This window comes from Mus caroli, unplaced genomic scaffold, assembly GCF_978045245.1.
Source record: "Mus caroli unplaced genomic scaffold, Mus_caroli_1 scaffold_6, whole genome shotgun sequence".
In the NCBI taxonomy this organism is placed as follows: domain Eukaryota; kingdom Metazoa; phylum Chordata; class Mammalia; order Rodentia; family Muridae; genus Mus; species Mus caroli.
This window is the reverse complement of record NW_028227261.1, coordinates 81,582,219-81,599,485: the sequence shown is the minus strand read 5'-3', so window position 1 is coordinate 81,599,485 and position 17,267 is coordinate 81,582,219. Positions and strand designations below refer to the sequence as shown.

The following is a 17,267-nucleotide window of genomic DNA, read 5'->3' as shown; positions in this document are numbered from 1 at the left end:
GATGATCCAGAGCTCTTTGTACAATTATCTACTTTTTTGTTGTTGTTGTTCTGCTTGGAATTGTGGACAAAAGAACAAGATTACCAACTTTTTTATCTGAATGAGAAATATTCATCCTGAATAGTCTTTTAAAATATGTAGTAAAGAAGAGATTTTGAGTTTTGTTTTATATTAATATTTAATTTGCGGGACATCCTTACTGGTAACTTGATAACATTTACTAACTCTGTATTATGAAAGTGTGGAAAATATACAGCAGTATATTTTTGTACAATTAGCTACAAAATATGACATTCATAAAGGATTCTACATGGTGAGAAATACTGATAGATGTACCCAGTGCTATTGAAGTAAGGATCTTTATTATATATTTAATTTAGAAAGTAACATTTTATTAATTAAAGGGACTACTAATTATTGATTGTATTTCACTTGAATTCTCTAATTTGTTTTGTGTGTGTCATTTCAGAGGTCAGAGCCCAGCAATTGCTGAATTCAACTTACTCTTAAAAGCTCATACATTGGAAACTTATGGAGTGGATCCTCACCCATGCAAGGTAACTGTCTCATAGAACAGGTCACGATATAATTCATTTTGCCCAAAAAGAAATTATTGGCATGTAGACCTGCAGAAAATACTTAAGAGATTTATACAGTCATACCACAACAATAAGAATTAGACTATGGTCTAATTCTTTTTGGACATGATTGGTATCTGTGCCAGAGACCTGTAAATGTTCACCAACTGTAGTAGAGTATCCACATTTTCTAAAATATGTACTCATTTATTCATTTAACTGATAATTTCCATCATAAAGTAAGCATTTTTAAAGAGGTTTACTTTTAATGTCCTGATCAATAAAAAGTATATAGTCTTGAACCCACTCTTTACAACCTTCCTTTCAAGTCTATCTTTTTTGTACCCACCTACCCACAGTATTATTCTGTACTGTGTAGGACCCAGTGGCTAGGGTAGGCTAGTACTCACATAGGCAAACTTTATTATAATTCCTGTCTTCCATTCTGGATTCTCCAGATTTAGTACTATAGCAGCCTGCACACATGAGCTCCCCCTCCAATCCCATTTTCATTCCATGGAAACTTAGCCTGTTGATGCAGACCCAGGCTACTCCTAGTTCATTGCTACAGCCCTTGCACCTTTTCCTTCAAAGCCATCTCCATTTCTTTGTGATACTTACCTAGCCACATAAATATTCTCTACCATGAATTCCACAGCCATTTCTTTCTTTCTATTGAGTAGAAAACAACATATACAGAACATAACATTCATCCAACAAAGATCAAACCAGGTATCTCTGTCAGGACCACTTCAATATTGTAACTCCAGATGGCTAGATCTTGACAACAAAACACAAACATGAACAGACAAAATAATGTGCCTCTTTTGGAAGCTACCAACCTTATTGTGTAGGGACCAGAAAAAGCAATTCAGCTAAAGCATATGACATGGACCTCAAAATAGTAATTATATAAATGCCTTTTAAAAAGATTGTGAGAACATACACAGATGAATAAAATAACAATAATAGAAACTCAAGAAATAAAAGTAGAATTTAACAGAGAAATAGAAACACACACATACATACAACCAAAAGAAAGAAAGAAAAAAAGAAAGAAAGAAAGAAAGAAAGAAAAGAAAAGAAAAGAAAAGAAAAGAAAAGAAAAGAAAAGAAAAGAAAAGAAAAGAAAAGAAAAGAAAAGGGAAGAAAAAAGAGGAAGTAAAAAAAGGCAGGAAATCAAACATGAAGCTCAGAGGTAATACTTACCACTAGATGAAAAGATACAGAAGAAAGAATCTCAAATCTGAAGACAAGGTGGAAGAAATTGATAAGTCAGTCAAAGAAAATGTGAAGTCTAGAAAATAAAAATAATCATGGTATAAGACATCCAGAAAATCTAGGACAATACAAGTAGCAAGTACAGAGGAAGGGAAACAAACCCAGGGCAGAGGCAAAGAAAGACTTTTCATACAATTTTTGAGAAAAATTACCCCAAGCTGAAGAAAGATTCCTATCAAAGTACAAGAAGCATCTAGAACACCAAAATAGACAACACCAGAAAATAAACTCCCCATGACAATAATAATCAAAACACTAAATGTATAAAACAAAAGAAAAGGATGTTAGAATCTGCAAGAAAGAAAGAAAGAAAGAAAGAAAGAAAGAAAGAAAGAAAGAAAGAAAGAAAGAAAGAAAGGAAGGAAGGAAGGAAGGAAGGAAGGAAGGAAGGAAGGAAGGAAGGAAGGAAGGAAAAGAAAGAAAAAAGAAAGAAAGAAAGGAAGGAAGGAAGGAAGGAAGGAAGGAAGGAAGGAAGGAAGGAAGAAAGAAAGAAAGAAAGAAAGAAAGAAAGAAAGAAAGAAAGAAAGAAAGAAAGAAAGAAAGAAAGAAAGAAAGAAAGGGGGGCTGGAGAGATTGCTCAGTGGTTAAGCATGCTGACTGTTTTTCCAGAGGTCCTGAGTTCAATTCCCAGCAATCACATGGTGGCTCACAACCATCTGTAATGGAATCTAATGCCCTTTTCTGGGGTGTCTGAAGAGAGTAACTGTGTACTTACATACATAAAATAAATAAATGTTAAAAACAAAACAAAAAAGAAAGGAAGGAAGGAAGGAAGGAAGGAAGGAAGGAAGGAAGGAAGGAAGGAAGGGAATGGAGAAGAGGAGAGGAGGTGGGGAGGGGAAGGGAGGGATGGGGAGGGAAGGGAAGGGGAGGGATAGGGAGGGAAGGGAAGGGGAGGGGAGGGGAGGGGAGGGGAGGGGAGGGGAGGGGAGGGGAGGGGAGGGGAGGGGAGGGAAGGGAAGGGAAGGGAAGGGAAGGGAAGGGAAGGGAAGAGAAGAGAAGAGAAGAGAAGAGAAGAGAAGAGAAGAGAAGAGAAGAGAAGAGAAGAGAAGAGAAGAGAAGAGAAGAGAAGAGAAGAGAAGAGAAGAGAAGAGAAGAGAAGAGAGACATTTAAAGGCAGACCTGCTGTAAAAACACCTGACATTTCATTGAAGACTCTGTAAGCCAGGAAGGTCTAGATGGATGTTCTCCAAACTTTAAGAGACCACAGATAAAAGAACAGACTACTTTACCTAGCAAAACTGTCAATCACAATGGTCCATGACAAAAACAAATTCAAGCAATTTCTATCTACCAATCCAGCTCTACAGACAACACTAGAAGGAAATGTTCAGTTTGAAGGTATTGACTAGATTCAAGATGATACAATAAACAATCCCAGAAGTCAGTCAATAAAGGGAAAAATACCTACAATACAATAACAAAATACCAAAAATTAATAAAAATTGTAATTAATAACTGTGAATATCAGTGGGCCCAATAACCCAATAAATAGACAGATTAACAAATTAAATTACAAAAGAGTATCCATCTTTCTATCAAAGACCAGCCATGGCTTGGAGAAGGGTTTTGAGGAAGTGGTGTTTGGGAATGGCAAAAAGAGCAACTTGAAGTCAATAATGGGATACGAGCCTACAGCCTTGTGTTCCACTCCTGCTGGCTTTCCAAGATAACTCTCTTGGACCAAAGCCTAGTCTTCTATTTACATATCAATTTAATCACCCACCCCAGGTTCCCTTTTGGTTATCCTATGAATGAGCATTTTATGACCACTTGATTCTTAGAAAAGTAGAGCAAGTACATGTTTTTTTTAATATGGCAAATGAATTCAGAGATCTGCCCGCCTTTGTAAACAGAGACAATAAGTTGTCTGGGTGGGATCTTGCTCTGAGATTGCCATTACTACCATGCCTGGACCTAACCTCACTCTGTCCCAACCTGACCTTCAACTCAGCAATTTGCCTGCCCTTGTAATCACAAACAATAAACTTACCTTGGTGGGGTCTTGCCCTGCAATCACCACTCCCCAAATCTCTTTATCTCCTTTCTTAATATCTTTCTGATAAGCTGCTTCAAAGTGTAACTACCTCTGTTTTATAGGTTTGTGAAGTCCTTCACATAATTCATATTGGATCCTTACATTTTGCATAGTTGAAATCTTGTTTATATATTTTTGAACTCATATTTTTAGAGTTTTTTTCCCACAGCCTTAAAGAGCTATCTTGCAGGTCACCGTGTTTATTATTTTGCTAAGAAGATTACACACACCCTCAACTCCCAGACTCCTGCTGTCTCTGATTATCATGGAGTCATTAGCCTTGGCAGAGAGGATATTTCCTTTCATCCAGGGACAAACATAAAGTAAAATATACAAACAAGCCTTATGCTAGCAACCATCACATCTCTGGAGACCATGCCCTGCTGGCTCTTCTCCAGGGGCAGGACCCATGTCACACCTTCCTTTACTCATGGCCCTGTAGGTCTCAGCATCTCCCTCTTTCTGTTTTAATTTGAAAGTGTAAACATTGACCATGAGTGTGGTTACTGAATGTGTGACTTGATTGATGTAGACTAGAAGGAGAAACAAAACCAGCAGAAATAAACCAACTGCAATTTCTCCATTTATCAGCAAGTTCATCCAGGAAGACAAAGCAGTGTGGTCATGCAAAGCAAAGACAAAAGCTGCAGACACTTCCTCAATAATAGTTGATCCCACTAATATCCATGTTGATAAGATGTAGGGAATCTGTATCCAAAGTCAAATGAGAGTTGTTCCAAAGCCCCTTTAAACAAAACTTGATTTTAGAACCAGTCATGTTCAGAGGTATTATACTCCAAGAAGATTATGAAGACCCAATTAAACAGTGAATATCATTGCACTGAGAGCTAGATCTTAATATTTTTGATTTGACTTTCCACAAATAGAACTGCTTCCTCTAAAGGATGAAACCTATTCTGGAGTCCCCTGTCAATAGTCTCCTGAAGCATGAGTTATATTGATATATTTTTGGATAATTTATCTTCATGATGTGCTGTGTAAATCTCTTTAACCAAGGATGGAGAGGATAAGGCAGAACTAGAAACCACACCTACTAAGGCTGTGATCTCCAATATCAAAATTGGAGCAAGTCTTCGCTTTCTCTGTTTTTTTAAGATTTTTATTTATTTATTTATTTATTTATTTATTTATTTATTTATTTATTTATTTATTTATTATAAGCAAGTACACTGTAGCTGTCTTCAGACCCACCAGAAGAGGGTGTCAGATTCCATTATGGGTGATTGTGAGCCACCATGTGGTTGCTGGGATTTGAACTCAGGACCTTCAGAAAGCAGTCAGTGTGCTCTTACCCTCTGAGCAATCTCACCTGCCCCCATCTTTTAGCTCTCTTGAGAGCCAAAGTAGCTCTCTGCTATATCCTAGAAACATTCCTCACCATCCTTGACAGATTTCTCCATATGGAGAGAGAGAGAGAGAGAGAGAGAGAGAGAGAGAGAAAGAGAGAGAAAGAGAGAAAGAGAGAGATCTATGTTAGCAAGTCTAAACATTAATGTACCAGACACAATGGCACCCAAGTTCGTAAAGGGAACACTACTATAGATAATTTCATATATTGACCCAAACACAGTAATGGAAGCTAACTTCAGCACCCCCTCTCTCTTCAATAGTCCAATCATGTAAACAAAACAAAAACAAAAATCACAATAAAACAAAACAAAACAAAAAACACACAGAGATGCTGTTGTAAGATATTGTAAATCAAGTGGTCATTCCAAACATCTATTGAATATTCCAATCAAACACTAAAAAAATAAAAACAACAAAAACAAAAAAAGAACTAAAAACAACTTTCTTTTCAGTGGCTAATTAAACTTTTAGACTAAATTGACAACATATTAGGAAAAAAAAACAAGTCTCATTACTGATTGAAATTGGAAACAACAATGAAACTTAAACCTTTTTAGAATTAAATGAAAATTAAAAAAAAAAAACTGAAACCTATGAGACACAAGAAAGGAAATTCTTTTCTTTCTTTTTTTTTTTTTTAGATTTTAATTTAATTAAAATAATGCTCCCTTTTCTTTCTTCACTCTCAGTATGCCCCTTCACATTCCTTCAAATGTATGGCTTCTATTCTTTTAATAATTGTTATTACATAGATATAGAGAGAGATACAGATATTTCCAAAATACCTATGCATATATGTATAACGAATTTATTCCATGTAATAATCTGTATATGTAAGTTTTCAGAGCTGGCCTGTTGGCACTTGACATACAATCTATATGATTTTCATTGGAGAAGAACACTTCTCTGTTCCTAGTTTCCTCAGTTGACAATTATTATTTGTGTGGGGTCTAGTAATTTTCTCTCTGGTTAGTTTTGCATGTTTCTTGATATCATCCTTGTTCCAATCACATTTGTATCATCATATTGGTAACACTTTATGGGTGTAGCTTATGATATTCCTAGGAGACAACCTCAGAGCAAACATCCTGATCTTCTTAAAAGTAATCTCCCTTACCCCCACTTTCTTAGCATTAGGTAGGGGAATGATATGTAGATATATCCACTGATACAGGGCTCTACAACTCTGTCTCTTGATTGGCTGTATTTTTCTATAATAGCCTCCTCCATCTGTTGCAAATAGAAGTTTCCTTAATGGTAGATTAAAGATACACTTAACTAACAGTATAAGGACAAATTTTTATGCAAGGTTGTTATGGATTATGATGATTTACCAAATTCATGATTGTAAATTCTTTTCTGATAACCATGACTTCACTAGCACTGAGTACTTAGCTAGGTTTCCAATATGAGGCATGCTTATGCAGGTTGTCAGTCCAATTAGAGAGCTGTTAGTTGTTACCAAGATATTCATACTACTACTGCACCCTTAGGGTTTTCATGCTATGCTAGTCATTGATATGGTTCATAGGCATTATAGCTGGGTAAGATTGGTGGTTGCCTCACTCTTTGGAAGCTTGCATGGCATCTTCTGGTACTAGGAAATTTAGTTCCCATAGAGAGATTTTAGGTTGGTTTTAACTCAGACATCTTTGGGCCTTGTTTCTGAAGTACATAGTGTCTTTAGCAACATGATCTGACCTTCCATCTCTGAGGCGTACCCAAGGACAAAGCAATGGGCTGTACATTTTGGGAGTCTCTTGGATATCCTTGGACAGCATGTTAATGTAACATGTTATGTCCACATAAGATAAAAGTATGTTAATTTTTCAATGGAGTCTTAAAAACAGAAAAAGGTGAACGGAAAAGAAATTGTTTCAGTTATATTAACTGAAAGTATTTGTTAATTATTTTCTTTTCTCATATTATTTGTCAACATTTTCCACAAGGGTGAAAAATAAACAACTTTTATCAGAATCACCTAAACTTTTACCAGAATCACCTACAGATTTTCTCTCTCTCTCTCTTTCTCTCTCTCTCCCCTCTCTCTCTCTCTCTCTCTCTCTCTCTCTCTCTCTCTCTCTCTCTCTCTCTCTCTCTCCTCTCTTACACATATACACACACACAAATACACACACACACATAAACAGAAACATGTGTGTGTGATACATGTATGTGCGAGTATCTACTTATATGGGCTTACATGTGGAAGCCCATGGACAGCCTGGGGTGTCTCTCATTAATCTCTCTGTACCTTAATTTTATTAGATAGTGTTTCCTCACTGAACTGGGAGCTTATTGATTTGGCTAGGCTGGTATTTTTAAATAATCTTCCTTCATTCCATAGCTAAGGCTAGGGATTTTATGTACACATTTTTATGTCTAAATAATTTTAAGTGTGAATTTGAGGATATCAACTCAGACCTTTATACTTGAATGGTACTTTGACAATTTAGCTATCTCCCAAAACACAGATTTTTTTCTCTTATCAATTTTATAAGGTGGTATTGTGTTCACAATCTCAAAAAATTATTCATGTAGTCAATATTTCCTTCTCTGCATTTTAACTATGTATCAACAAAATAGTAGCACTAATTCTAGACTAAGCATTCATGTCAATCAGGATATTAAAAAATATGTTTTGGAGTTATTCTTTGAGCATATACATTTCCCCAGAACAAGACGGCTTATTAGCTGAGTACTAGATCTATACTACTCAGCTCAGTCTGCTCATCATAAGCACTTAGGAACTTCACAAATATCTGCTTTCCCAGAGCTTACCCCACCCCGATTACTTCAGGCACTGTGAGTCCGGAGGTGAGGGTGCCAAGTGACACTGGTGTGCTAGGTAGGGTGCTTCTACTTGTCCATGTTGACACATGCATCATCTCTTTCTTCCTATACAGTTGTTTTATGATATTTCTCAGTTGCCTCTTGTAATGATATAAATATGTTTATTTCTTTTTGTGGCACAGATTCTTTCCAGAAACGTAATTACCTCTTTTTATTTTCTTGTTTGGAAAAATGACTGCATTTTTCTGTTACACATTGACCTCATGTTCTCTATGAGTTACTTAGAATTTCAGGTTTGGTCAGGAGATGAGTAGGCTTTATCTGGTGGTTTTTATACTGATAATGTCAGAAATTCTGCATATGGTTGAATCAGGTCGGCAAAGTGCTCAAAGCGGTGGTTTCATTGTATTAGAGGGCTAATGGCAACCAACCAACAACAGTTTGCTGGTAGTACAGAGAAGATGCAGAGCACAAGCAACTCAGAACCCTGGAAACTAGAGTGTTCTTGCTAGGATAAGATGTCAATCTCTGGAAGAGAAACAATAGATAACCCCAGATTTTGTCCAGAATTTAGAAGTCATGTTCTTTGGAATTCCATCTTAAACACTTAATTTATGGCTGTAGTTGCTGGCCTTGATTCAAATTAGCCCACGATGAAGGACAAAGAACAAGTCATGTATCATTATGTTCTCAATCCAAATACTTCTTTATTTTTATTTCTTAGGATTCAAGAGGTGCTACAGCATTTTTAGGATTCACTGCTGCAGGTTTCGTCGTATTCCAGGGAAATAAAAGAATCCATTTGAGAAAATGGTAAGTGCATCCTTCAAAAAAAAAAATGACTTACCTTTTTCTTAATCTTCCTCTTTCTCTTTAGCATTATTTTTCTTTCTGAAACTTTCAGGTAGTTTCCTAGGTAGCTAGCTTTAACTGTCAACATGATACAACTTAAAAGTGCCCAGTGTGCTTGTTAGCTTTTGTCAACTAGACACAAAGCCTAGATTTACCTGAGAAGACTGAATCTCAACTGAGGAACTTCATTAAAACTGCATTAAATCACAGGCATACCTGTGGATCATTTTCTTGATAGCTAAATGACACAACATGGCCTATACCCACAGTGGTTTTTAGCATGCCTGAGCAGGCAGGCTTGGGCTGCATAAAAAAAATAGCAGAAGGCTGGTGAGATGGCTCAGCGGGTAAGAGCACTAACTGCCCTTCCAAAGGTCCTGAGTTCAAATCCCAGCAACCACATAGTGGCTCACAACCACCCAGAATGAGATCTGATGCCCTCTTCTGGTGCATCTGAAGATAGCTACAGTGTACTTAAGCATAATAATAAATAAATCTTTGAGACTGAGTGAGTGAGATTCACCAGAGCGAGCAGAGGTCCTAAAAAAGTTCAATTCCTAACAACCACATGAAGGCTCATAACCATCTGTACAGCTACAGTGTACTCATATACATAAAACAAACAAATAAATCTTTAGAAAAAAAAAAAAGAAAGAAAAGAAAAGCAGCAGAACAAGCCATTGGGACAAGCAAGCAATGTTCCTTCAGGGTCGGTGCTTCAGTCCCTGCCTCAAAGGAAGCATACTTTATATTTAAAATATTGGTCTTGCTGTGACACACCTTAACATGTTTGGTTTTAGAGAAGATTGTTGCAGGATTTTGGAGTTTTGGGCCACAAAAGAGATTGAGTGTTTAGAGTTTAATGGGCTATTCCGTGGAAAATTGGAATGTAATGCTGAAAGCAATGTAAACAACGAGGGCTTGGCTTGTGAAGTTTTACAAGCCAGAAAACCTTCTATCAGGGTTGTTTGTGTGATACTTTGTATTCAGACTTTGTGAAAAAGAAGCCTTGTTTGCTTAGGTTGAATAATTAATAATGTTATCTGGGACAGAAAAATCAGTTGTTATTAATAAGACCACCATCACTGAGGTGAAATCTTCTGGGAAGTATTTCCTTAGAATCAACACACAGATGCTATGATCCAGAAAGAACCAAAACTCCATCTCAACCTGAGAGCCAAACATGCTAATATGTTAGAGTCTCCCACATCACACTGCTTTTGAAGTAATAAAAATGTCATGAAGAACAGCTAAGGCTTGACACTATATGGCAAGTTCAGAGTTCCAGAAGAACATCTAGGAATCGCCATTTTTAAAGGTGCAGCCTCAATTGCAGTAGAAATCCCAGGATTGAAAGGGCCATAGAAAAAAAAAAGCTGAAAATTGGTATTATGTGTTAGGACCAGGGTTCCTGGAGAGAATCTAGGAGTCTACTAATGTAGATGTAGTGTCAGGTGCATCACCACGGGATGAGCACCAAAAACAGTGGTAGACCTAGAGTGGAGGACGCTGAGCCTCTCTGTGTGTACCATTGATTATGGAGTTGCAGTGATGGGGTTGTTCAAGCCCTTTGGATCCAAAAGATCGGGAGTGAGTCCCAGACATTGGACAATGGGCTATTTTCACACTTTGATTTTAATTTGATATGATTTTTCCTGTTCCCTAGTGATTTTTTTAAGAAATATTATACCATAACGTATTTTGGATTTTACAGAAACCAACAGTAAAACTATTGGATTTTTTTAAGAGATCGTTGACTTTTAAACTACTGTAATTTTTAAAGGTCATATAGATTTATTTTATTAAAAGTGGGATTGTGTTTTATATTGTGATGTGAACATGAGATCTTGGGAACAAAAGTATTGCTTAACAATAATATGTTTGTTGTCAAGTTAACAAGGGGTAGATTCTGCTACATAGCTTTTGTCACTTGACCCAAAATTCTAGGCATACTCAAAATGAAAAAATAAAATGACTTGAGGAATTGTTTGTCTCAAACTGGCCTCTGATCATGTCTATGGGGCATTTTCTTTGATTATTAATTAATGTAGAAAGGCCCAGCTTATTCTTAGTGGCACCACATCTGAATGATTGACTGGAACTATATAAGAAACATAACTGAGCAAACCAGTGGAGTAAACCAGTAAGCGGCATTCCTCTGTGGTCTCTGCTTTAGTTTCTGCCTCCAGGAACTCTTGCCTTGAGTTCCTGCCACACTGGGTTCCCTAAGCTCTTACCTATAAATGTAGAATGGAACTAAACATTGTGCCTCTGCAGGCTGACTTTTTATTTATTTTTTGGCAATGCTGTTTATCACAGAAACTGAAAAGATCAAATTGGCCTGTGGACATTTCTGTGGGAAATTGCCATGATTTTTAATTGATATAGGTGGAGTCAAGTGACTGTGGACAGCACCCTCTCCTAGGCAGGTAGTCTGAAACTGTAAGAAAGCTATGGTCCCTGTGGTACTGAGTAGCTGATAAATAGATTTCTTGGTCAGTACTTGCTGTATGGAATAGAGTGCTGGACTGCCTTCAAGTTCCTACCTTGACTTCATGCCTTAATTTCTTTTAATGATGGATCTGTGCTGGAGTTATAAACTGCAATAAACTTTTCTTCCCTTAGGTTCCTTTTGGTCAGAGTATTTTTCATATCAATAAAAATAAAAGTAAAACAAGTAGTAACGATTTACCTGGTTGCCTTATGATTGCTAGATTCATCACCTGTAAAGTAAAAGCAGAATTCTAATAGGCTTCCAAAGAAGGTCTATAGCCAATAGTTCTTTTTGTTTTCTTTTATTGGATATTTTCTTTATTTACATTTCAAGTGTTATCCCCTTTCCCAGTTTCCCTTCTAGAATCCCCTTATCCCATCCCCCTTCCCCTGCTTCTATGAGGATGCACCCCCACCTAAATAGTTCTTAAATTATTCAAAAAAATAGAAACATAAAGTATTTCCAAACCCCTTCTATAAAACCCTTATTACTCTAATAGCAAAATCAGGTAACCACATATGTTCACTCGTGTGTGTGTGTGTGTATGTGTGTGTGTGTGTGTGTGTGTGTGTGTACCAGTATCACTGATAAACACAGACTCAAAAACCCCCAATAAAATACTTAGAGATTGAAAGCAGGCATGTATCAAAAGGAGTATATCTCATGATCAAGTTGGCATTATACCAGTAATACAAGTTCAACATATATAAGAAATAAATGTAATAAACCAAATAAATGGACAAAAACTACAGGAATCATATGATCATCTCAATAGAAACAAAATAAGAAAAAGTCTTTGATAAGATTCAACATGCCTGCATAATAAAATCCCTAGAACAAGTAGGACTGTAGGAAACATATTTCAACATAATAAAGGTTATGTATGACAAACCTATGGCCAATACCATCCTAAATAAATAGAAAACATTAATAAGCCCCATTAAAATCAGGAATGGGAGAGGACTGCCCACTATCCCTACTGCTCATCCATAATGTGATTGAAACTTTAGCTGGAGCAATAAGGCAAGAGAAGGGATACAAATGGGAAAATATTAAGTCAAATTATTTTCAGTTGAAGATTACATTATCCTATACACACAATGTTCCCAAAATATGACTAGAAAAGTTGTAGAAACTATCAATAATTTCAGCAAAGTATTATGACTCATAATTGACTTACAAAATTTACCAGCCTTTATACATATCAAATAACAAGCATGCTGAGAAAGAGATCATGGACACACTCCTCTACCAAGTTTCTCAAATAAAATAAAATATTTAGAATATGCATAACAAAAGAGGTGAAAAAAACTCTACAATGGAAGCTTTAAATGTGTGAAGAAAGAAAATGAGTAACATACTAGAATTTGAAGAGCTCCCAAGCATATAGCTTGAGCTTGGTAGAATTAACATTGTGAAAAAAAAGACCTTCCTACCAAAACAATTTACTGATTCAATGAAATCACAATCAACATCCTCATCTTATTCTTCACATAAATAGAAAGAAAATTCTCAAATAGATATGGAACAACAAAAGACCCAGAATAGCCAATTAGTCCTAGATAAGTGTCTGTTTCTATGCATTCTGCTTGTTTTAAGTGCTAAGTGCATCTGTCTAAGACCCCAACTTTTATACATCTGTTTCTATTGCATCATTGATTTTTCAGTCAGTCATACTTTCAATCCTCCATTGTACCCATTTGTCCTCTTCTTCCACAGTTAGGAATCTAAGAACTTACTCTTAAATTCTTTGAGTCTCAATGTATTCATCCATAGAACGGGTATTGGTTGTATATGATTGTCTTAGAAAGGGTGAAGGAGTTGGAGGAGAAATAAATGCAATGTTTATGAGTGCTTTGAAAATCTGGTATAATTTAATAACTATAAATTGTTATATGACATTACTATTTGGTTTTCTTCTCTAGATTTTCAGCATCCGACAAAGAAGCTCCAATGTGTTTACTTCAATCCATTCCAGGGTAGATACCATAGATATTCCAAATTAGTTTGGGAAGCATGGGTAACTTGAAGACTGCCCTCATTCCATCCCAGGACTGCAAAAGTCTTGGAGGACATTATATACTCAGGTTTCCAAAATTTCTTGAGACCTGAAATATTTTAAATAGAAGCAGCTGCACCTAAACGCAGATTGATATCCTGTCTTTTCCACTTGAACACCATTTTGCGGAGGGGTCATTTGACATATTGAGGTGAATAGTCTGGAGTATTGGTTCTGTTTTTTTATTTCTTCAGGTTGCCTATGTTACTGTTATTGAGTTCGTGTGGATTCCATCCTTCTTGGCTTCTTCTTAAACATATTTTTTGTTGTAACCTTGCATCTCTTGCTAAATCAAAGTTTCTTCTCATGTAAATCACAGTTGTGTGTTTGTGTGTGTGTTTAATTCAGCTTTGTTATCATTTCAAATTTCTCTCCCTACATTGAAACAGATGAATGAAGTACCACTGTTTATTTTCTCATGGAAAAAAATATACATGCAATATAGCTATTCTAAAAATAAAACAAAAGAGATATTTTTTCTTTTCACTCATCAAGGAAATGAGCATGGATCTACACTCAAAGCAGGTTTATATCAAAGAGCCTTTTGAGATAAAATCAAAGTTGTCTTTGACCATACTTTTTTTGAGAATTTCAATGTGGACAGGAATGATTCTCTTGAAAAATCTGTAATGTGGTATATGTTCTTCCTAGAGGTGGTTGGAGAGTAATGGGAAAAAAATAGATACTCTGAATTCATATTATCTTACTAACATTCTTTTAACTTTGCAAAATGTGTTTACCATTTGATGTTGCAGTTGCTAATGTTTACAATTAAACATTATTACTTAATAAACAGAACCTGTTAAATAAAAGATGTATTGTATACAAGTGAAATTATTCTGAGATAGCAGTATATCAACTCTTGGGAAGAAAATTGCTACATAATTGACTTAGCGGCTTCCATTCTCAACAAACCATTATTGATGATTAAAAATATATATATTTTGATTCATTGTAGTTTCCTTGGCATTTGTGAGTCAGATAGATTTATATGGAAAAACCAGGCATTTTGTTTAGCTATAAGGTTTTTGTTTGGTTGGGTGTTTTTGTTTTTGTTTTTGTTTTTGTTTTTTCAACCAGAGACTTTCTTTTCTTAGGTCAGATGTCTGCAAATTGAAGTTTGAAGGGAAGACATTTTACGTGATTGGTTCCCAGAAAGAGGTCAGATACTGATTTTCTAATTAGTTATGTGTGCATGTGCAAGTGTGTATGTGCATAAGAGAGATCCAAGAATCAAAGGTGCCCCCAAAGAGAGTGGCTTTGAAGAGTGGGAATAATGGAAGCTAATTGCTGAAAACAGTGTAGAGCTAGAGAATTTTTATGGCAATCCACCCATAAAAATAAACTGAGTGAGCAATGTTAACTGGATAGAGCTATGTTACAAAGACAGATTGGGGTAGACTTTATTCATCAAATATAAAACATAAACTCTATAAGTCTTTGTCTAAGTTATGAATAAATGAAACAAAAGAAAAATACTTATAAAATTGACATAAATCAACAGTAGATAAAGTGTTATGACAACATTATAAAATCCCAAGTGGTTTAATTCTCCAATAGTTTTGGGGTTCACCGGGGAGTGGACTTGGTGGCAGGCTATTACCAAAGTATTGAAACTTAAAGCTAGACCTGAAGTTTGCTGATTTTCTTGACCTTTGACATTTGACTCAAATGTTCTTCCAGTTTAGTAATTTTTTTTCTTTTTTTTTTTATATATTTTTATTACATATTTTCCTCAATTACATTTCCAATGCTATCCCAAAAGTCCCCCATAGCGCCCCCCACTTCCCTACCCACCCATTCCCATTCTTTTGGCCCTGGCATTCCCCTATATTGGGGCATATAAAGTTTGCAAGTCCAATGGGCCTCTCTTTCCATTGATGGCCGACTAGGCCATCTTTCGATACATATGCAGCTAGAGACAAGAGCTCTGGGGTTCTGGTTAGTACATCATGTTGTTCCAACAATAGGGTTGCAGATCCCTTTAGCTCCTTGGGTACTTTCTCTAGCTTCTCCATTGGGAGCCCTGTGATACATCCAATAGCTGACTGTGAACATCCACTCCTGTGTTTGCTAGGCCCCGGCATCGTCTCACAAGAGACAGCTATATTTGGGTCCTTTCAGCAAAATCTTGCTAGTGTATGCAATGGTGTCAGCTTTTAGAAGCTGATTATGGGACGGATCCCTGGATACAGCAGTCTCTAAATGGTCCATCCTTTCATCACAGCTACGAACTTTGTCTCTGTAAATCCTTCCCTGGGTTTTTTGTTCCCAATGCTAAGAAGGTGCACAGTGTCCACACTTTGGTCTTCATTCTTCTTAAGTTTCATGCGTTTATCAAATTGTATCTTATATCTTGGGTATCCTAAGTTTTGGGCTAATATCCACTTATCAGTGAATACATATTGTGTGAGTTCTTTTGTGATTGTGTTACTTCACTCAAGATGATGCCCTCCAGGTCCATCCATTTGGCTAGGAATTTCATAAATTCATTCTTTTTAATAGCTGAGTAGTACTCCATTGTGTAAATGTACCATAATTTCTGTATCCATTCCTCTGTTGAGGGACATCTGGGTTCTTTCCAGCTTCTGGCTATTATAAATAGGGCTGCTATGAACATAGTGGAGCATGTGTCCTTTTTACCGGTTGGGACATCTTCTGGATATATGCCCAGGAGAGGTATTGCTGGATCCTCCGGTAGTACTATGTCCAATTTTCTGAGGAACCGCCAGACTGATTTCCAGAGTGGTTGTACAAGCTTGCAATCCCACCAACAATGGAGGAGTGTTCCTCTTTCTCCACATCCTCGCCAGCATCTGCTGTCACCTGAACTTTTGATCTTAGCCATTCTGACTGGTGTGAGGTGGAATCTCAGGGTTGTTTTGATTTGCATTTCCCTGATGATTAAGGATGTTGAACATTTTTTCAGGTGTTTCTCTGCCATTCGGTATTCCTCAGGTGAGAATTCTTTGTTCAGTTCTGAGCCCCATTTTTTAATGGGGTTATTTGACTTTCTGGAGTCCACCTTCTTGAGTTCTTTATATATATTGGATATTAGTCCCTTATCTGATTTAGGATAGGTGAAGATCCTTTCCCAGTCTGTTGGTGGTTTTTTTGTCTTATTGATGGTGTCTTTAGCCTTGCAGAAGCTTTGTAGTTTCATGAGGTCCCACTTGTCAATTCTCGATCTTACAGCACAGGCCATTACTGTTCTATTCAGGAATTTTTCCCCTGTGCCCATATCTTCAAGGCTTTTCCCCACTTTCTCCTCTATAAGTTTCAGTGTCTCTGGTTTTATGTGAAGTTCCTTGATCCACTTAGACTTGACCTTAGTACAAGGAGATAGGAATGGATCGATTCGCATTCTTCTACATGTTAACAACCAGTTGTGCCAGCACCATTTGTTGAAAATGCTGTCTTTCTTCCACTGGATGTTTTTAGCTCCCTTGTCGAAGATCAAGTGACCATAGGTGTGTGGGTTCATTTCTGGGTCTTCAATTCTATTCCATTGGTCTATTTGTCTGCCACTATACCAGTACCATGCAGTTTTTATCACAATTGCTCTGTAGTAGAGCTTTAGGTCCGGCATGGTGATTCCACCAGAGGTTCTTTTATCCTTGAGAAGAGTTTTTGCTATCCTAGGTTTTTTGTTATTCCAGATGAATTTGCAGATTGCACTTTCTAATTCGTTGAAGAATTGAGTTGGAATTTTGATGGGGATTGCATTGAATCTGTAGATTGCTTTTGGCAAGATAGCCATTTTTACAATGTTGATCCGGCCAATCCATGATCATGGGAGAT

At 36.6% G+C, this 17,267-nt stretch overlaps 1 protein-coding gene across 2 annotated transcripts in view; it reads left to right on the top strand.

Moving 5' to 3' along the window:
• The window catches only part of Frmd3 (FERM domain containing 3), a 199,469-nt gene that overhangs the window by 139,657 nt on the left and 42,545 nt on the right, over positions 1-17,267 (top strand). For both annotated transcript variants that reach the window (XM_021160425.2, XM_021160424.3), the window contains exons 7-9: positions 470-557; positions 8,786-8,874; positions 14,564-14,627. In XM_021160425.2, the coding sequence (XP_021016084.1) occupies positions 470-557; positions 8,786-8,874; positions 14,564-14,627 (241 nt within the window). The remainder of the gene's footprint in view (positions 1-469; positions 558-8,785; positions 8,875-14,563; positions 14,628-17,267) is intronic.